The 18455-nt window shown below is 43.6% G+C and overlaps 1 protein-coding gene and 1 long non-coding RNA gene across 5 annotated transcripts in view; one reads left to right on the top strand and one right to left on the bottom strand.

Moving 5' to 3' along the window:
- The window catches only part of CA5A (carbonic anhydrase 5A), a 30894-nt gene extending 12910 nt beyond the window's left edge, over positions 1-17984 (bottom strand). Inside the window, exons 1-2 of one of the 2 annotated variants that reach the window (XM_083754595.1) lie at positions 17734-17984; positions 1798-1995 (exon numbers count right to left, since the gene is read on the bottom strand). In XM_083754595.1, coding sequence (XP_083610721.1) covers positions 1798-1995; positions 17734-17878 — 343 coding nt within the window. In that variant the 5' untranslated portion in view covers positions 17879-17984. Of the gene's footprint in view, positions 1-1797; positions 1996-3937; positions 4227-17733 lie in introns of those variants that run through there. The other variant, XM_083754594.1, reaches the window with a different exon arrangement.
- LOC310851936 lies at positions 4491-10240 on the top strand. 3 transcript variants are annotated; one of them, XR_014567913.1, is made up of 4 exons: positions 4491-4505; positions 6132-6554; positions 7068-7163; positions 9437-10240. It is a non-coding gene; the product is annotated as an uncharacterized lncRNA (long non-coding RNA). The 3 variants fall into 3 exon arrangements; XR_014567914.1 differs by lacking the exon at positions 4491-4505 and adding an exon at positions 5398-5412; XR_014567915.1 differs by lacking the exon at positions 4491-4505 and having other exon boundaries at positions 5810-6554.
- Positions 17985-18455: the final 471 nt, after the last annotated feature.

Below are 18455 nucleotides of genomic sequence, written 5' to 3'. Positions count from 1 at the left end.
CTTCTCTAATTTAAACATACTCTTTGCATAATGGCTACTCAGGTAACTGGACTTAATCCAAGTACTGTGTAACACACAACTTACTTAATGAGTGCTGCTAAGTGTTCTAACCACACATCACTAACAGCTACCACAATGTTAGTTATTGGCTAAACAGATTATCAATGTGCAGCTTTTGAGGCTCTGTCTTATCTGTTTAAAATTAAAATAACCATTACAGCATTAAGCACAGAGCACTTGGTTCAAGTGAGCTAACAAAACCTGACTTTTCTTTTCGGGAAGAATAAAAAGAGCTCTTCTAATGCCAGAGAAGGCAGCTATATTCAGTTTCCTTCCATTTACTGAGGTTTCAATACAATTCCAAGGGGAAGCAGAGAACAAGGTGCTTGGCTAGAACCAAGCACCTATCTTGCCTTCTAGATATTTTCCAAGTACATTATTCAAAAGCTTATCTGTGAAATGCAGCCAAAGTGATAAACAACCTTTTATTTCATTAATGTTTAATGCCAGAGTTATACTATTCATTTGGGAACATGCGCACATGAAACCTCCTCAAGGGCTTCCTCTACAAAAATGAATGGGTAAAAGTTGAATGAAAAAGCATCCAAAAGAATGAAAAAAATGCATCCAAATAAAGAATGTCAGCTGCTCCCCAAGTCTTGTACGGATTACAGTTGGAGTGAATTTTAGCCAAGAGACAAAATTCATGGAAATCATAGCAAAAAAAAGAGTAATTGCTGGACTAAGATTGCTTGACTAAGACCCTGACGGAAAAATGTGTTTGGCCGTAAAGTTCTCTGAGTTATTGTGTTGCACCCTAACCTACCTCACAGGATTGCAGAGAATAAAATAAAAAAAAAAACGAGGAAGTTTCCATCTACGCTGCCCTGAGCTCCATGGAGGAAGAATGTGTGTGGTTAAAATGTAATACATACATAACAGGAAACAGTCTTTGTTAAGGATTAGTTCCTACATTGAATGTACTGTAAATATGCATAGTTTTTCAAAAACCAGGGATGGGGAGACCTGTGACCTTCCCCCAACTACAACACACATCATCCCTGAGCCATGCTGACTGTGACTGATGGGAGTTGCAGTTCAACAACATCTGGAGGGCCACAAGTCCGCTACGCATGTAATACGCATGGAAGTCAAAACTAGATACTGTATTAATTATCTTAGAGAGAGGATTAGTTAAGAATTTCCACCCACAGACTTCACTCATGAACATTTATATGGCCCTTTTCATGTATAAAACGTGATACAATTCTCATCTGTACAGGGGCCTGAACAGGAAGGGCTCTGGGATCAGGAGAGCCACGTAATCGGCCTGCGGCAGAAAGCAGAGATTTGAATATACATCTCCGGATCAAACACCCGGCTTTTACCCTGGCAAATTAGCAGGGCGATTGTCACTCGTATTTTAAAGATGTGGATCAACTTTCGCAAGGATTCACATGACACATATTTGCCCGGATATTTAGGGCAATGGGAAATAACTTGCAGAAATGTCTGCCAATGTGCTTAGCTTTTGCCAGCTGGAGGGGTGGCGAAAGGTGCCTGCTAGGCCAGAACTTAACAGCAGGACCAGTAGATCTTAGGAATCTGCTCTACACCAAGCCAGATCATTGGTGCATCTAGCTCAAAATTGTCTACACTGACTGGCAGCAATGGGTCTTCAGGGTTTCAAGCAGGGGGCATTCCCGGCCCGAGCTGGAGAAGCCATCAGGCATACAAAGCAAGTGCTCTACCACCGAGCTATTATCCTATGATCCCAATCATCCCCTTAAGTCTTACTTGATTTGTCTGTGGTATCCTCAAACTCAACCAGGAACGAGTATCCGTTGTTCCACATATGGAGGCAAGTGGCTGGATCGTAGCATATTTCAAGGGGTTTAAGATGGGGGTCATAGACGCTGTCTCTCCACTGGATATTGATCGGAGACTGCCGGCTGCCCCCCGGGATTGTAATCGGGCTCTGCCACAGCGGATGTACTGGAAGAAGAAGAGGAGGACACAGGAAGTTTCTCATAAGCTGTATGGAACTCACAGATATGTTTTAGGCTGATCGATCAAAGGAAGTTGCTTGGAAGAGTAGGCCACAGTGCAAACAATTCTCCAAGTTGTTCTGCATGTCCAGGGGGCCTTTGGCTGCAAACCAACACTTGCCCACTTCTGAAACGAAGGGGAGTTTCAAAAGCAGTTTACAACGTAGCATGAAAATTCAAAACATCCCACCAAGTGATGGGAAGCTCTTCAGCTCGCCTGAAGTACTTCTCTTGATCCTGGTGACAGCGTTCCAGCTGGCAACCATATTCCAAGCCAGCCTGCTTCCAAAAGTTATCAATGAAAGGAATAAACAGTTGCAATTCAGATTCACACAGAGAAGCCGCAATTAGATTTGCACCTTAACACCGCCCTGAACCTGATGCTCCCTCACACTGTAGTTAACACCTTTGCATTCTCCAATAATTCTTTTGATTTTAATGCAATTGCTTTCAACAGTCAGATACGCTGTCACATCATTCCCTAATCTGTGGTCTTTCCTGCCACTGCTAAATATCAGCACAATTCCCAAGAAAGCCTGGATGTCAGTGCAAAGGAAAGGAAAGCTGCTCTGGGGAGGGAGAAAAGTCTGACAACTGAGTATGGAGCATGGTTGAGGGAGACTTCCAACAAGTGGCAGACTTTTGCCTCTCAAATTTCAGCAGCGCTGTGTGCAACGCTAACATTCAGCACTAAACCCCAGCCCATCTCTTGCAATCCATTCTATATCCTGAGGTGCCAGCACCCAGTTCAGCCAAACCAGTTCCACTATCCTCATATCATATTGTACAACCCCATGACTAGGGGACTGTCCCCTATGAGATAAAGGCATGATCCATTTTTCCAATCAACTGTTGCATTTGCGCAATACTGAAAAGTATGTGGGGACTCCAGAAGTGAACAACAAATAAGGAACTATGGGTGTGCATTTGGGTCACTCCACATTATACATCCCCTCCCCCAGAAGACTGTCCTCTGCAAGATGGCATCAGGACATACAGCTCTGTGACATTTCCCTGCAAAGACCAGCTGAGACCAAAGGGGGCCACTTCCCAAAGGCCCTGCTGGGCTCTTGCTATGAAACCATGGACTAGTGGGTTGGGATTTGGGGGGTTTCCGAAGTGGGTGCAAACAGGTGAGGAAGAAACTGGGAAGGACAGAGTGAAGTGTGTTGCGATTTAATTTATCAAAAAGTTTTAACTCCTCCTTTACCTAATGAGAGCTGGTATGGTGTAGTTGTTAACAGAGTGTTCAGTTAGGGCCTGGGAGAAACCAGGGTTCAAGTCCCAACTCAGTAATGTAGCAATTGGGTCACCTTGTGCCCATCACTACCTCCCAGGATAAAATGAGGAGAACCATGTATGCTGCCTTGGAAACGCCTTAAGAGAAAGGTATGGTATACATGCTATAATAATGTACATATACACAACAGCAAGGTATACAGAATACAAAACAAGCAGTCCACACAACAATCCATCATACAATACTGGGGTGCTAGGGAAAGGGCACAACCACTGGGGTTCAAAAAAGCAGATCATAAATGAAAAAGATTTAAGGTGGAGACAGGTGGAGAATGAATTGAGAGGGGTGTTTTGGGCAGGGGCGAGATTGTAATAGTACATTAAGGTTGTACCTAACTAAGCAAAAGCAAACCCTATTGTGTTTGGGGGAGGGCTATTTGAGAATGAGAAAAGGAACATGGGGGAAATAATAAGCAGGGGGTGGACAGCTGAGAAAAGAGATGGGGAGGGGGGCGAAGGGGAAATATTAGGGCCTTATGGACCCCAGGTACAGGCCATAATTTTTGGGGGGGAGGGAATGTTCCTGCAGAGAGAAGAGGGGGAGAGGAGGAATCTCTTTTCGGGGGGTCGCCGCGGGGTGTGTCACTCACCGCCGTCCCGGAGGCGGTAGGAGGCGCAGGCGCCCAAGCTGCACCGCCTCACCCCGCCGCCGCCGCGGCGGACGGAGAGGGCGGCTGGACCCGGCCGAGGGTCCCTGCCGAGGCGGAGGAGCAGCGGCGGCAGAAGACGACGAGCCATGGCCGAGGCGGCAGCGGCGGCGGCGTTGTTTGGAAGCGAAAGGCTCCCTTAGTCCTCGGCCGGCGCAGCCGAGCCAGCCCCTTCCGGGGCCTCGCCCACCATCCCCGCCCGGCAAAGCGCAGCGGCCGCCAGCGGGCGAAAGTATCTTGGGAGGGACGGCAGAGTCATTTCCCCGCTCGCCGCCTGCAGGCGCCAAAAACGCTCCGCGCCGGAGTTGGCGAAACTTTCCCGGCTCGATCCGGGCGCAGGTTTCGGCGCAAGCGGCACTGGAGAAACCAAAGGGAGAGAGCGGGGCACCTCCATCCCCTCGAGGCGTATTTTATTAAGAGATTTGGCTAGGGAGATAACCAGGCGCTGCAGTCTGTCTGATGATCGGATGGCTTGGAGCGCTTTCAGGGAGGAAGCCCCGTTGGATTCAGTGTAGGGCTTACTCCTGAGTAGACACCAATAAGGATTGAGGTGTTAACGTGGGAGAGAGAGGGCGGCCACTTAGGCATGGCGTCGGGGGCGGGGAGGGAGAGATTTGCATTAAATTATCACTTGCTAATGTCAGATGTGTATCAGATGCAAATTTCTAAATGATTACAATACTATGATTTTAAAAGGCACGCGAGAGCTCTCACCCAAGGAGGGAAAATGAGTTTCTCTGCGCCTGCTCAAGCCACTGACTGACTGTTCATAGGCAGCTGTTTTATAGGCCTATAAAACGCTGTACTAACTGCCCCTTCTACTGTTTTATAGGCAACGTTATATAGGCTATCGTCCAAACACGCACTTTCATTTCTGGGCTATAGAAAAACTTTATACTGCGAATGAAGCATACAGACAATTTGATCCTCCCTTTCTTCCCTGGAAATGAGATTAAGAACACAATTCCTCAAAGAGTTAAATGACGATTCACACTCAGAAGTTGAATCCCGTAGGACTTCCTCCTAGATGGGTGTACAGCATAAATATGGAAAGGTCCTCTAATAAGCAAGGACTCTCATTAGTGAGCTAACTGGTTACAGGTGCTCCAATGACCAGGTGTGGGGAAACTTTGGCTCACTGGATGTTACAGAACTACAACTCCCATCAGCCCCAGAAAACATGCTCAGTGGTCAGGGATGATGGGAGTTGTAGTTCGTCAATATCTAGACGGCCAAAGGTTCCCCTTACCTTCAGAATACTATAAAATCCAGGCAGGCTTCGTGTTAAGGATGCTGGGAATTGTAGCTCCATAAGGGACAAGCTACAGTTCCCAGGATTCTTTACAGAAAGTAATGTGCTTTAAATGTATGGGTGTAATCTTTGTCTGGAATCCAGTATTTCTTGGTGGTGTTTAACTGTAAGTAAACTACTGGATTAAGAAAGTAGTGTGGATATTTATAGTGATCAAATTTAGTACATGGATGTTTAGAATGGTGCCTCTTTCTCAGGGGTAGACACTCCTCATCAGAAGATATTTGTTATACTGTGATCCTAGGTATCTTTACTTAGAAGTAAATTGTGCTGAGTTCAATGGGACTTACTGTCAGATAAGTGCACAGGGTTGTCATCTTAAGTTCATAAACTTATCCTGCCAACTGGTGTGCAGTTACCTAAGAGTAAGCCCTAGTGTTTATTTCTAATAGAACACATATATAGGATTGGGTGGCCATGTAACTTCAACTAAATTCCTGTTTAAAATAATAATCTGCAACACTTGTTTTTAGTTTGGCTTACTGGTCAAACTCTTGAATTGTTTTCACCTTTTTTAGGTGGACTTTTAAAAATTTATGTTGAAATTATGGTGTAAACTTGAAACATATGCTACTTATGAAATATTTGCACAGTGTCCTCATCAAAAGACTTGTCCCTTAAAATATGTTAGGTGTTGATAGTTTGGAAGGAATTTGTGCTCTGTAAGTTTTGAAGGCATTTGTGTTCTGTAAGTTTTGCAACAAAGTGGATTTGGACTTTATAATGAGTAAGACCTCTTTGTTTTGCCCACTACCATCATTTTTGTTGCTCTTGAACTATTTTAAATCAGAAATGAAACCCAACCTGCTGTTATTTGCCCTCTAGGGAAAAGTAAGGATGGCAACTGAGGGACCTCTCGAGGAGCTTATTGATGCAATTACTTGCCCCATCTGCCTGGGATATTTCAGAGATCCTGTGATGTTGGACTGTGGGCATAATTTCTGCAAAGCCTGCATTGTCCAGTCCTGGCCTGAATCTGAGGGAGCCTCTGCTTGCCCTGAGTGCAGGAGACTCTTTCAGCCAATGGACAGCAGGCCAAACTGGCAACTGGCAAAAGTGGTCCAGCTTGTCAAGCTGTGGGTGGAGAGATGCACAGAAAGGAGAAGAGAGGTGTGTAAAAGGCATCGGAAGCCCCTGAAGTTCTTTTGTAAGGATGATGAAGCCCCGCTTTGTATGGTGTGTAAACGGACCAAGGCGCACAGTGGCCATAAGGTAGCCCTGTTGGAGGAGGTTGCCCGAGAGCTCAAGGTAAGCAAGGCAAACATTGTAATCTGCCTTATACGGAGGCTGTTTGGGGGAAAGTCCACAGCTTAGTGGTAGAGCATCTGCTCTGCAGGCAGAAGGTCTGAGGTTCAGTCTCCAGGTAGAACTCAGTCTCTATCCCTAGAGAGCTGCTGCCAGTCAGTGTAGACAATACTGAGCTAGATGGACCAATGGCCTGACTCCTTATAAGGCAGTGTCCTGTGTCCATGTGACTCAGAACTCTACACGGGCTGGCAGCAGCTCTCCAGGGTTTTAGATGGAGAACATTTCCAGCCCTACCTGCAGATACCAAGGACTTTCTGCATTCAAAACAGATGCTCCACCCCTGAGCTCTGACCTTCATTAGTGGGATTTGCTGCCACCCTATAAAGATGTGGAGGTGGCCTTGGGTTGTTTTAACTTGGGGGTGGGGGAGGGGGTTGGACAAACAAATCAAGTGAAGGGGAAATCTCCCTGATAAAGCAAAAAACATCATTATTTGTTGTTGTTGTTGTTCAGGAGAAAACCAAAGCCCAGCTGAAGGCTATGGAGGAAGAGAGGAAGAACCTTGAGGGCTGCAAAATTACTCAAGAGCTGGGAAGGTCAGAATGGCTGGTAAATGTTTTAATTTATATAGCTTGCACAACCTTGGCACTCCTTTCTCCTGTTTTCCAGCCCCAGGCAGCAACTGCACTGCAATGCCCCACTTCCACTTGGGAAGAGATATTTCTTCCTCCCAAGACTTCCTTCCACTTGGTCTCCCTGCTGTTCTGCTTCCCCTTTGCTGCTGAAGCAGACGGAAAACCGTTATGAAAACCCCACTGCTATGTGGTCTTAACTTTATAAGTTAAACTTATCCTGTTCGGTATTACAGGATTTTAGCAGGATTTTACACTGATTGTAAACGAAGCTGTGTCAACTCTGAAACTTCTGCAGGCACAAAAGGTATTCATAGTAATCACCCTGACACCCACAATCATGAATTCATGCTATAAAGGCTTTAGGGAGGGGCCCTAAGCTAATTGCTGCCCTTCTCCTGATAAGAGGCTTGGAGGGAAAACAAGGGAGTAAGGTAATTTTCTGGCACTGATCAAGGAAGTGTCTGGGAAGAGGAAACCACACTGCAGGTCTCTGGAGACCAGGTGATGCACACACCCCACCAAGCATAGTCCTTCTGGTCACTCCTACTAGTGAATGCAGACAGAAATGAAGCAGCCCATGGACATTGCGAAATGAAAGGGAAGCACTGGTGTGCTCTGAGGACCCCTGAGTTGCTGGATCTTCCATTTGCACAGGGAGATGGCACTATCAATACATCTTGTCATGTCCAGCTCTGGGATTATGTCTCTTTTACTGGAGCTGTGGGAGTTAAATATATACAGTGGTACCTTGGTTCTCAGACTTAATCCGTCCCGGAAGTCTGTTCCAAAACCAAAGCGTTCCAAAACCAAGGCCCGCTTTCCCATAGAAAGTAATGCAAAACAGATTAATCCATTCCAGACTTTTAAAAACAACCCCTAAAACAGCAATTTAACAAAAATTTTACTATCTAATGAGATCATTGATCCATAAAATGAAAGCAATAATCAATGTACTGTACTACAAAATAAATAAGACAGTATTGTAGATGATAATTAATTTTTTTCTTATGTTGTAAGAAAAAACTGCTCCTTTTCCCTTATGGGGTACCCAAGAGCCCATATATGTAGGTTCCTTTTGTAGGTTTTCTATTGGTAGGAGAAAAATAACAGAGGCCAGCATTGAGAAGCAAAGCAGCTAGTAAGCCTGATCTTTATTAAACTGTTGCAACCGGGTGCTCACCCACCCACCCCCGCAGGAGGGGGGAAGAACCCAGAAGAAAGTTTTGCAAGCCCTTATATAGACTTTTGAAACTGCCACCTTGTAGCTCAAGACCACCCCCCAATACATCATACGTACATCACAGAAGGGGGGGTCTACAGCAGAATCCTGTCTGGCAGGAAACCTGTTAATGGGTTTACCTGGAGAGCCTGGCCATTATTTTGTGATGATAAATACTTAATTTCTGAGTCCAGGTCACAGGCTCACCCTATTCATACACAGATACACCCTTAAGACTGGATTTGTGAGCAAAGAGACAATGGGGAGGCTTTTCCATTTCCTTCCTCCTTGCAGAGAAACATTTGAGGTCAATTTGGGGGAGTCAAAATGGTTTTGGGATTGCTTTCCTGTACTATTTCAGACACGTAGTTTATATACTTATGTATGTGTTTGCCTTGTCAATTTATGAACATATAGGAATTTTATATATTCTCAAATATATAAATCATAACACTTACCTGCACTGATGATAGTCATTATTTGGATGGGGGGGCTTTTATCCATTTCCACAGTCAATCAATCAGTAGCTGAACTGGGTTTCACACAGTCACAAAAACAAATTAACCAAAAAAGCCTCAAAAACAAAAACGCAAAATAAATAGCAAAAACAAAAGCATCAAACTTAATCCATTCCGGAAGTCCATTTGACTTCCGAAATGTTTGAAAACCAAGGTGCAGCTTCTGATTGGTGCAGGTGGCCTGGAAACAATAGCTGACAGCCTCATCGGCCGTTCGGCTTCCAAAAAACGTTCGAAAACCGGAACACTTACACCTGGGTTTTCAGCATTTGGGAACCAAGGCATTGGAGTAGCAAGGCGTTTGAGAACCAAGGTACCACTGTTTATCTTAATAACTAGCCACTACATTCTCATTGTCCTTCACTTGCCTCTACCACCTTGAAGGGAGTATTTTCTGCTCTCTGCGAGGCTTCCTGACCAAATCCATGTGAAGTTTGAAGAGAGAATGTTTTGTGAATCTGCATCCCCTGATCTCACCCAGCCTTCTCCTTTTCTTTCTCTGTCCTGCAGAAAATGTGACTGGACCCAGGCATAGCACCCTATCCCCTGTCAATCTTTCTGAGGACCCTAAGGGTGTGAGATACAAGGGGTAAAGGATTTGGAACCTGCCTGTCCACTCTCTGATGTTGTACAAAACACAAAGGAATCCAACTCATACGAGCATCACTCTGAAGACAGAGGGACCACCAGGTTGTGAATCCTTGGAAACTTTAGCCCCATCCCATAATTCAATGTGCATGTTCGGTCATGGGTGGGGAGACGGCAGGCTCCACCTCCCCACCTGTAAACTTGCATTTGAACTGTAAAATTCCCACGTAGAGGGATCTGTTCAGGAATTCAAATGTACATACTGAGTTACTAACCCTATGCTTCTGTTGAGGAAGCCTTAATACTTATGTTTACCTAGTTGATTCTAGGTTCTTCAATTCCTTCTAAACTAACACTTTTGCCCAGGGAGAAGACTGGTTTTTTTCCTGGACTTTTAGAGGATTTTTTAGAAGTTTAATTTCAGCCTTGCTTTGTGAGGTTTGGATTGATCCCTAAAATAAACTGCTGGGAACAATTCTTTAACATACCTCAGGCAGGGAGTAAATATACACCTGAGTGACCAGAGTCCTTTACTTACAATGGTTCCTTGGGCGTACTGATAAGTGTTATAATGCCATCTCATCCATCTTGCATTTTTATGTTCTCATCAGATATTCTGATCAAGTGGCATCTCTTTGCTGAGGTTTGTTCTTGTATATTTTTGGGGTGGGGTGGGGGTTGGTTACATATGAGCACTGAAAAAATAAAAATAAAGCTTTTAACAAACTAAGCAGAAATGTATCAAATTGCTGCGTATCAATGATAACCCTGATGGCTCTTGCAAGAAGATTTATCTCTAGCACTCAGTCCTCTAGAGATGCTTGAGAGCCAGATGATGTTTGAGGGAGTTGTTTCCTCCAGCGGCATAGACCTGATTGCAAGCAGAGGGTGAGACCCACTTCAGGTGGGAAGAGGGAGAAACACTTGGTCAAAACTCTGTGGATTAAACAAGCAAGGAGGCCAGGGTCTTAGCGTGGGAATGTTCAGGGAGGCAGGAGAGGATATATTGTTTAATGATATCCTTCATAACTTGTGTTAGCAAGTTCTGTATCTTAGCAGATACAGAACATTCCCCTTTAAACACACAGCAGTTTGCTTGTTGCAGGCTCGTCTGAGCCTCTCAATACCTCAGGTTACATACGCTTCAGGTTACAGACTCTGCTAAAATAGTACCTTGGGTTAAGAACTTTGCTTCAGGATGAGAACAGAAATCATGCTCCGGCGGTGTGGCAGCAGCAGGAGGCCCCATTAGCTAAAGTGGAGCTTCAGGTTAAGAACAGTTTCAGGTTAAGAATGGACCTTCGGAACGAATTAAGTACTTAACCTGAGGTACCACTGTATAAGATTCCTGGTAAGATCCCTTATTGTCCCTTTTAAAACGAACAGAAACGTCAATCTTATGAAAATCAACATAAAAGTAGTTTACTCACAATCTTTCAGTTCACAGTTAGATCCCTGAAGGCAGACTTCGGTTGCAAAAGTACAGATCTACATGAACTATCCCATAAAGGAGTTAGTCCCAAGTGACTGCGACTGAGCAGCCACTTCTCCTAACACATAGGAAAACAAAATGGAGAAGAAGACAGCAAGAGAAGAATGTGTGCTCCTTCTTGCCCAGATTAGGCCAAGTTTTATCCTGACTGCATACAAAGCACCCCCTCACATGTTCATTCTAGGAATGTTATACTTGACTGCTATGTGTTTCACATCCCACACTTAGAGGCAGCAGCAGCAGGTGATTTCTATTGCCTTTGCGCTGCACTTGTGGGCCTCTAGTAGTAGAGCACTTTTTGCATGCAGAATGTCTCCCAGGTTCAGTTGCCAATGGGCCTTTCCAGGACTGGAAGAGACACCTTGGAAGAGACTCCCAGGGCCCTCAAATACTTTAGTAGGGGGTCTGAAGGGACCTCAGACCCTAGAAGTTGGCTCCTATGGAGCAAGTATTAATTCAGAGCTTTTAAAACATGTTGGAACAGTTCCTTAGGATGGAAAGAACACCAAAGGGGAGGGATTACATTGAAAGAAAAGCATGTAAGGTTAAAAAAGAGGAACCCGTTTGTTTTATTGCTGGAAAGATATGTTGCTTTAAAAGTTTGCCTAAGGATAAAAGTAAGGGAAAGGGCAGGATTGCACCATTAACTGATAAGAGCAGTTGTGTTCTGTCTACCTACGCAAATAGCTGAGGACAGATGATCGCTCCTGGGATTCCCTTATCATGTGGATAGACAGGAAACTGGTTTTTGCCCACTCTATTGAAATTAACAAGTTGTAGCAGTAGCGTGGTTCAAAAGTAGTAAAATTATCCATTTCATAGTGAGTGTGTGAAACAGTAGCAAAAAGTCATGAGTATAACAAACTTTCCTCTTCATGTAGCAAGCGATGAATGTGCTGCTTTTCCTGGCTGCTTGCCATCTGACAGATTTCTGTGTTATCTGGCAGGTTGCTTACTGACAGCACAAGCAGAAGAAGGTGTTCCAAAGAAAGTAAACAGAAATAATTATTTTCTAAAAGCAGCAGGAGGTGTATCTGTTCCTCCAAAAAGCCAGAGGAGCAAATAGGTGGGATAAATGGGTTAAATAATAACAATGAATGTAGCAAATACAGACAGTGGGTATGTTGTAATATTTGTCTGGCCCGAAGTCCCCAAAAGTAGAAGTAGCACTTATTAACAGTGAAGGGCAGACAGAATAATACAGGTTTTTTTTCAAGAAAAGAAAAGACTGGCTATGTTTATGAGAGACTGCTCAATATGGTGATTAGGATAATTAATGCTCTTTCTGAGGGTCATCCACCCCCCTATCTTAAACTTCAGTAGGCAAGAAACAACCTGGAGGGAACAGGGATTTCAGTTTGTAGCGTGCTTGTACTATTGTAAGTTTCCATAAGGGGCTGTGTTTTGTCAGTGTCAACATTCAAGCATGACACACAATTATCTTGACTCGGTGAAGTTGTGTTTTAAGCTCTCTGTACTTTTCCATGTCAATGTGAATTCATATTTGCTTAATATTGTGGCTCGAAAATATCTGAAAGGGCATTAAATTAAATCTTCCGCTGGAGTAAGAACTCTGATCCAAATTGCAATATTTGGGGGAGGTGAAGAAGAAGGGGGGGAGGCATGTGCTTTTTAAAATAAAATACTTTTTAAAAAAAGTTTTTGTAGCAAAACAAACAAACCCCTGAATAGGATGTGGGCAGGGGAAATGGAAACTGTTCCTTTCTAACAAAGAGGCTTTTTGTTATAGGCTGAGCTAGTATAATTGCCATGGTGATACATTTCGAAACGTAAAACAAATTTATATGGCTGAATATGTTGCTTCTTTGTTGTTTTGTCTCCTTCATATGCACGTCCAAACCGATATAGGTGGTTTTGTATCCCCAACATCTCCCCCCAGTGCCATAAATGTTTCAAATTATCCCTATTCCCTACCCATCCCATCTGCCTCTTTAAAAACAAAACCCAAAAAACCTGTCTGTCTTGTAGATAGAGTTTCTGTGCTAGGTTGCCACTTCAGCAGTGATCTTTAAATGGGTTGGAGAAACCCGTCCCACCCCTTTGTTTAGACAGGATGAAGGGGTCTGCAATGGATTTTGACAAGGGAAAACCCACCTGTCCATCATGTGGTAGCAGTGACATCATGTGATTGACAAGTGGATTGCCCCACCCACCTGTAAAAGTTGGTCTGCAAGTTAGTTCCCCAAAAAGGTTCTCCATCCCTGATTTGTATAATATACGTGAAAAGCAAGAGTAACTCCATGCATCTATTGAAGTGGGATCCAGTTCAGAAAGTGTCTGCCACAGGGACTCATCTATAGTGGGGCAAAGATGCTATAGTTCACCCACCCATAATTATGTTATTCAATATGTAAGCTCCTTGCGGGCAAGGACCTTTCTCTTTTTGCCTGTGAAGGCCAGGAAGGCGCTAGGTGCGCCGTACAAAGAACAATAAGCACATTTTCTCACTGAGACGCATCTTGCCATAATCGGCATAATCTGTTTGCTTGGCAGAGTTCTGTTTGGGAGGATGTCACTCTTTCGAACCAGGAAATTGCCAGCTTCAGTTGACTAAGGCTTTAATCCCTTTCAGGCCTCAACAGAGAATAAATACAGAAGGTATTTTCACCCCTCCCCTTGCAAAAAAAAATCCCTATCTGAAGGTGCACTGGACTGTGTCTGAAACTTGTTATGCAGCGTTGCCTGTGAAATATGAAAGAGGAGAGACGACGTAAACATTCAGACACAGAAGCGGCATGTAGGATGACTCAGCGCTGATGCTATTCCTGACCCCACTCAGCATAGAGAGGAGTGGTATGAAGGAAAAGGGCAGTTTCTATAGGGCCTTTTTACACCCATACAGGAGATCTGAACAACCCTTTTGCAATACAAATCACTCTCTACCCCCATCTGCAAGCACCAAGTTTGCCTTTTCCCTCCTCTGCGCCCTTGCCAAATCCTTTTCTTTTTGTCTCATGTCTTTTAGATTGTAAGCCTGAGGGCAGGGACTGTCTTATCACTGACATCTGGAAACCACTCTGAGGCCTTTTTCTTTGGCTGAAAAGCAGGTGGGTTTTTTTTAATGCTTTAAAGAAGTAAAGTTCCTATTAACATTGTGTGACCTCCAGACAGTGGAACTGAGAAGGGATTGACATACTTCTGGGAACCATGACAACATCCAGCACATCAACAGTGCTTGGTGACCTTTTGTATTCCCATTATCTCAGTGCCTCTTTTATTAGGTCCAACAGACCCAGGTGTGGCTAAGGACAGCCTTTGGCAGCCTGGTGTCCTCTCCATAGACTATGTACTACAGCTCCCATCAGTCTCAGCATCATATGGCTGCAATGGCTGGGACTGATGGGAGTTCTAGTCCAAAACATCTGGAGGGCTCTGTGCTGGGGAAGGCTGACTTAGGATAAGAAACAACAGAGATGGGTGCGGTTGGCTGTGCAGTATAATCACATTGTCTGCCTGGAGGCATCTGACTGTCACTTGGTTGCCTGAAGACAGGGAGGGCAAAGTTGTTTTCTCCTGCCCAAAATGTGCTTGAAATAGAAGTGCCAGGTGGGGAGGATGCACAAACAGCAAGTTGTTCCGAAAGTGGGGATGATATATTGCGGATTTGGCTGAGCTGCTTGTTATGCTGAAGTATTGGGAGAAACTGGATAAAAATCCAAACCATCTAGAGATCACCAGGTTGGAAAAGACAACAATGGGGGGGGGGGACAAGTCAAGCTTCTTGGATTAGTGTAAATGTGGCCTGCATTGGACATGCTGGTCTTTGGAGAGTGCTCAGATAAAATCTAGGCCATGTGGGTGTAGGGAATTATCTGCCTTGGATGCTATGGGAAAGGGAATACAGGGCTGGATGGATCTGAGAGTGCAAATCTCAGGCATCAGGTTCAAATGGAATTATTTCAGGAGGCCTTTGCACCATGGATGGTGCTCTACTTTTTTCTCTCTTATGTTTGGAACATACAATGAGTCAGACCACCAGTGGTGGCTTTATGATCTGTGGTGCCCTGTGTGCAGTCTACTTGGGAGGCCCTATTACCGGTAGTTCACACAAATAAATTTGACCATGTCAAGTGTATTCACAACAGAAACAAAATATCCACTTGGCAACTCCCGCCCTGATGGACCAGCCTCCTCAGTTTCTCATCTATAAAATGGGAGTGGAATAGTGACCTACAGGGCCTTGTGAAAGTGATCCAGATAAAGGTGGTCATGGGCTTGGCTCAATGAGCCTATGCACCTAAGAACACTCATTTGGGAGTAAATTTAATTGAAATCACTGAAATATAGTTCTGAGTAAGCATGCAAAGGATGCAAAAATGAGAAGACGTGTTGCTTTTAATCATCATCATAGCTAGCTATATACTGAATATATCACATAATAACCTGTGCTTCTTGAATAAAACTCTGGCGCTGAGAGCAGGGCATGGAAAGTGAGGTTTTTTAGGCTGTTTGCATTGGTTTCAGAAAACATTTTGAAAGGCCAGAAAGGGGAAACTCCCTGTTACAGACACACTTCTGAGTCATACCATGTACTAAGATGGGAATAAATGACTCAAAATTTCCTGTGGATTTGCTTTAGCATTAAAAAGATCTGGCAATATTTGTGCCTCAGTGGGGGGAGGCTGGAATGATGGAGAATAGCACAGAAATTATGAAATGCTGTGCCTTTTATGGTTAGAAATTGTATATTTTGCTCCTTAAGTTGCAGGAGTCCTTAAAAACCTTGATCTTGTTTTCTATTCAAAAGTAGTTTTAGCAGATTAATCTTTTCTAGGAAACATTCCAAACCCCACAGTCAGCAGTACCTTTGATAGGACCAACAAAAATGCCTCAAACTTATTTTCACTATTTTGCCCCCAAACTGGAAAATGTCCTCCCTGATTTGTATCCAAAAGCTTAAAAGTTAATTTACTATTTTGTGAAGGTGCTGCCTGACTGGATTTTGGGTGTGTGTGTGTGTGTGTGTGTGTGTATCATTCACACAGCTTCTTTTGGCTTTTGTGCTGCCAAGAAATGTGTTTTTCTTAATGTGAATCATTAGTGCAATTAGTTCCACTTTATCAATTGACATTGTTCTGAATGGATTTAGTTCTGGTTTGTTCTGTGTTTCAGTTTTTCCTGAAACACAAACCTGTCAATTTAAACTCTTTTAAAGAAAATCTTGCATACATTGGTCAGAAAACACCCCAAAGTTTGTTGGCTTGGTTCCTTAAGTGAACAATGCACCAACAAATGTTATACAAACTTGAATGAATCACTCTTAATATTCTCTACAGTAGCATGGGACAGAGTTCCAAGTTCCAGGATATTAATTATTATAGGATTTACAATAATGTATATATCTGAATATCATTCCATGTCACTGGCTTCTTGAAATGCTAGACAGGCAAGGAATGGCAAAGGGTTTTTGCTCTCCACTTTCTTGGGCACAATTGGAAATCTAGGAAACAGTTGTGGGCATCACAAAATACCCATTACATTAAAAGAAAGAAGTAAAGGTGACCTTGGTGGGCACCAAGCATGTTTTCTGAAGATTCCACATTGGGGATTTCAGCAAGGAACACTACAGAAACATTAAGGATAACTTTTCCTGCCACTTGTCAAAAAAGATGAATTAATGTAGAGGAACACAAGGATGGGCATTTAGAAAAAGTGTGACATTGCCCAAGTATCAACAATAATGTGGTATTACACCATCTCTCATTCTCTAGAACAAACACACCAATTACTTCGCACACCTAATCCTTCTTCAAAAAGCAGTCATTTATTATGGAGCAAAATTCTTCACAAGTAATTAGCTCCCTCATTCTCATAATAAATCTTATGAGGTAGGTTGTGCACACGCCCATTTTAAAGATGGAAAGCTGAGTCTGGGGGGAAACTATTCACCTGCAGTCAGGTTTCATCCGAACCAGTACAAAATCCAGTTAAGAAAGCTGCAGAACAGGTGGGCTAATCATAAAGATAGAAATTACTCTGAACATGCACAGAATGCCTTTTTGCTCCACCGATCAACCACAGCCTGCACTTGCACATTTAGAATTGTGGGACAGGTTTTTCTGTGTATTTTCCAGGCAGCGTCATCCCCAGCACCCATTTTTAGAAGTGTAGCCCTGCAGAGAGCTTCTGCTCCAGAGGCAGTTTCAACCCAGCTCTTGCTAAAATGCAAACAGTTCTCTATTTGCAACACGACACTAGCATTTCCCTCCTCTCTTATATTTTGTAGAAGCTCAGTATTTATGGCATTGGCATTCAGGCTGACTGGCAAGAATGAAAACTTTTTCCTATTCATTTTGGCTCCTATTAGATAGCTAATGACTTACATTCATTTTCATATCGTATAACCCTTACAGCTGCTGCTTTCACCAAACTCACAATTTGTAGAATAATTACTAACTCAAACTTGTAAAGGGTGACATTCTATTCCTATGCAGCTGGCAAGGAGGAAAGTCCACTGAACATTGGCAGTGAATCTTAAATTTCTCCTTTATTCCCTCCTCTTACAAAATTATCTTTCTTTCCCCCCATTTCAATCACAGTAGAAAATTCCCTCTGGGTTCTTTCTCATCTGAAATAATGGCCACCATTTTTCTTAACTTTCATAAATGGCTTTCACCCTCAAAGTTTCTGCTATGTGTTGCCTCATCCTCACACAGGTGCCAATGATGCACTTCTAACAAGAAGGATAACAAATATAGATACTTACATGAAGCGTATCTGTTTTTATAAGTACAAGTGGCCAAGCTGCATGCCCTGGCTGGTATCAGATGCTGATACTGCCCCCAGAGAGTTGTCAGCTGCTTGCTGAAATGTGTCATGTTCGTTACCTTCAGCTTGGTCAGAAAGACCATTTTGGACCAGCACCAAGGCCTCCTGTAGGGTCTATATAGCCAGAGGAACGAGTGCTCTCCCAACGCAAAGCTGGAATAATATGCTATGAGTGATCAGACTTAAATAAACCCAGTTCTGTTTATGAACTATTCTGATCACCCAGGGGCACACCCATTTGGTGGTGGTGATAGTGGGGGGGAGCCAAACAGATAGTTAAATTTCAACCCATCCCACAGCTGGATTCTTCATTGGTTCTAATTTTTGGTGGAGAGGCTGGACTCACTGGCTGCTGCCTGTGAGTTTTGCATATAGAAACGGCCCAAATAAATTCCCTGCCTTGCGCAGGACATTCTTCTGCAGAGTACTGTGTGATGCTTTAGTGATTTGCATACCTTACTTTTCTTTTGCTTCTTTTTAAAGATAGTGTTGTTTGTTCAGTATCCATCCACACTGTTTACAGATGGCAAGCAGGCAGATGAAGGACAAAGTACTTGTGGAGGGGGGCAATGGTACGAATATTGTTACACACCACTGCAATCTTTGAGCAGTGAGAGACTCTGTGGGTTCCAAGTGTTTACCCAGTGTTCATTTTTTGGG

The sequence above is a fragment of the Podarcis gaigeae genome (genome assembly GCF_964106915.1).
Source record: "Podarcis gaigeae genome assembly, chromosome: 8".
Lineage (NCBI taxonomy): Eukaryota > Metazoa > Chordata > Lepidosauria > Squamata > Lacertidae > Podarcis > Podarcis gaigeae.
Note: the sequence above shows the minus strand (reverse complement) of the source record. Positions and strands in the feature narration are given on the sequence as shown.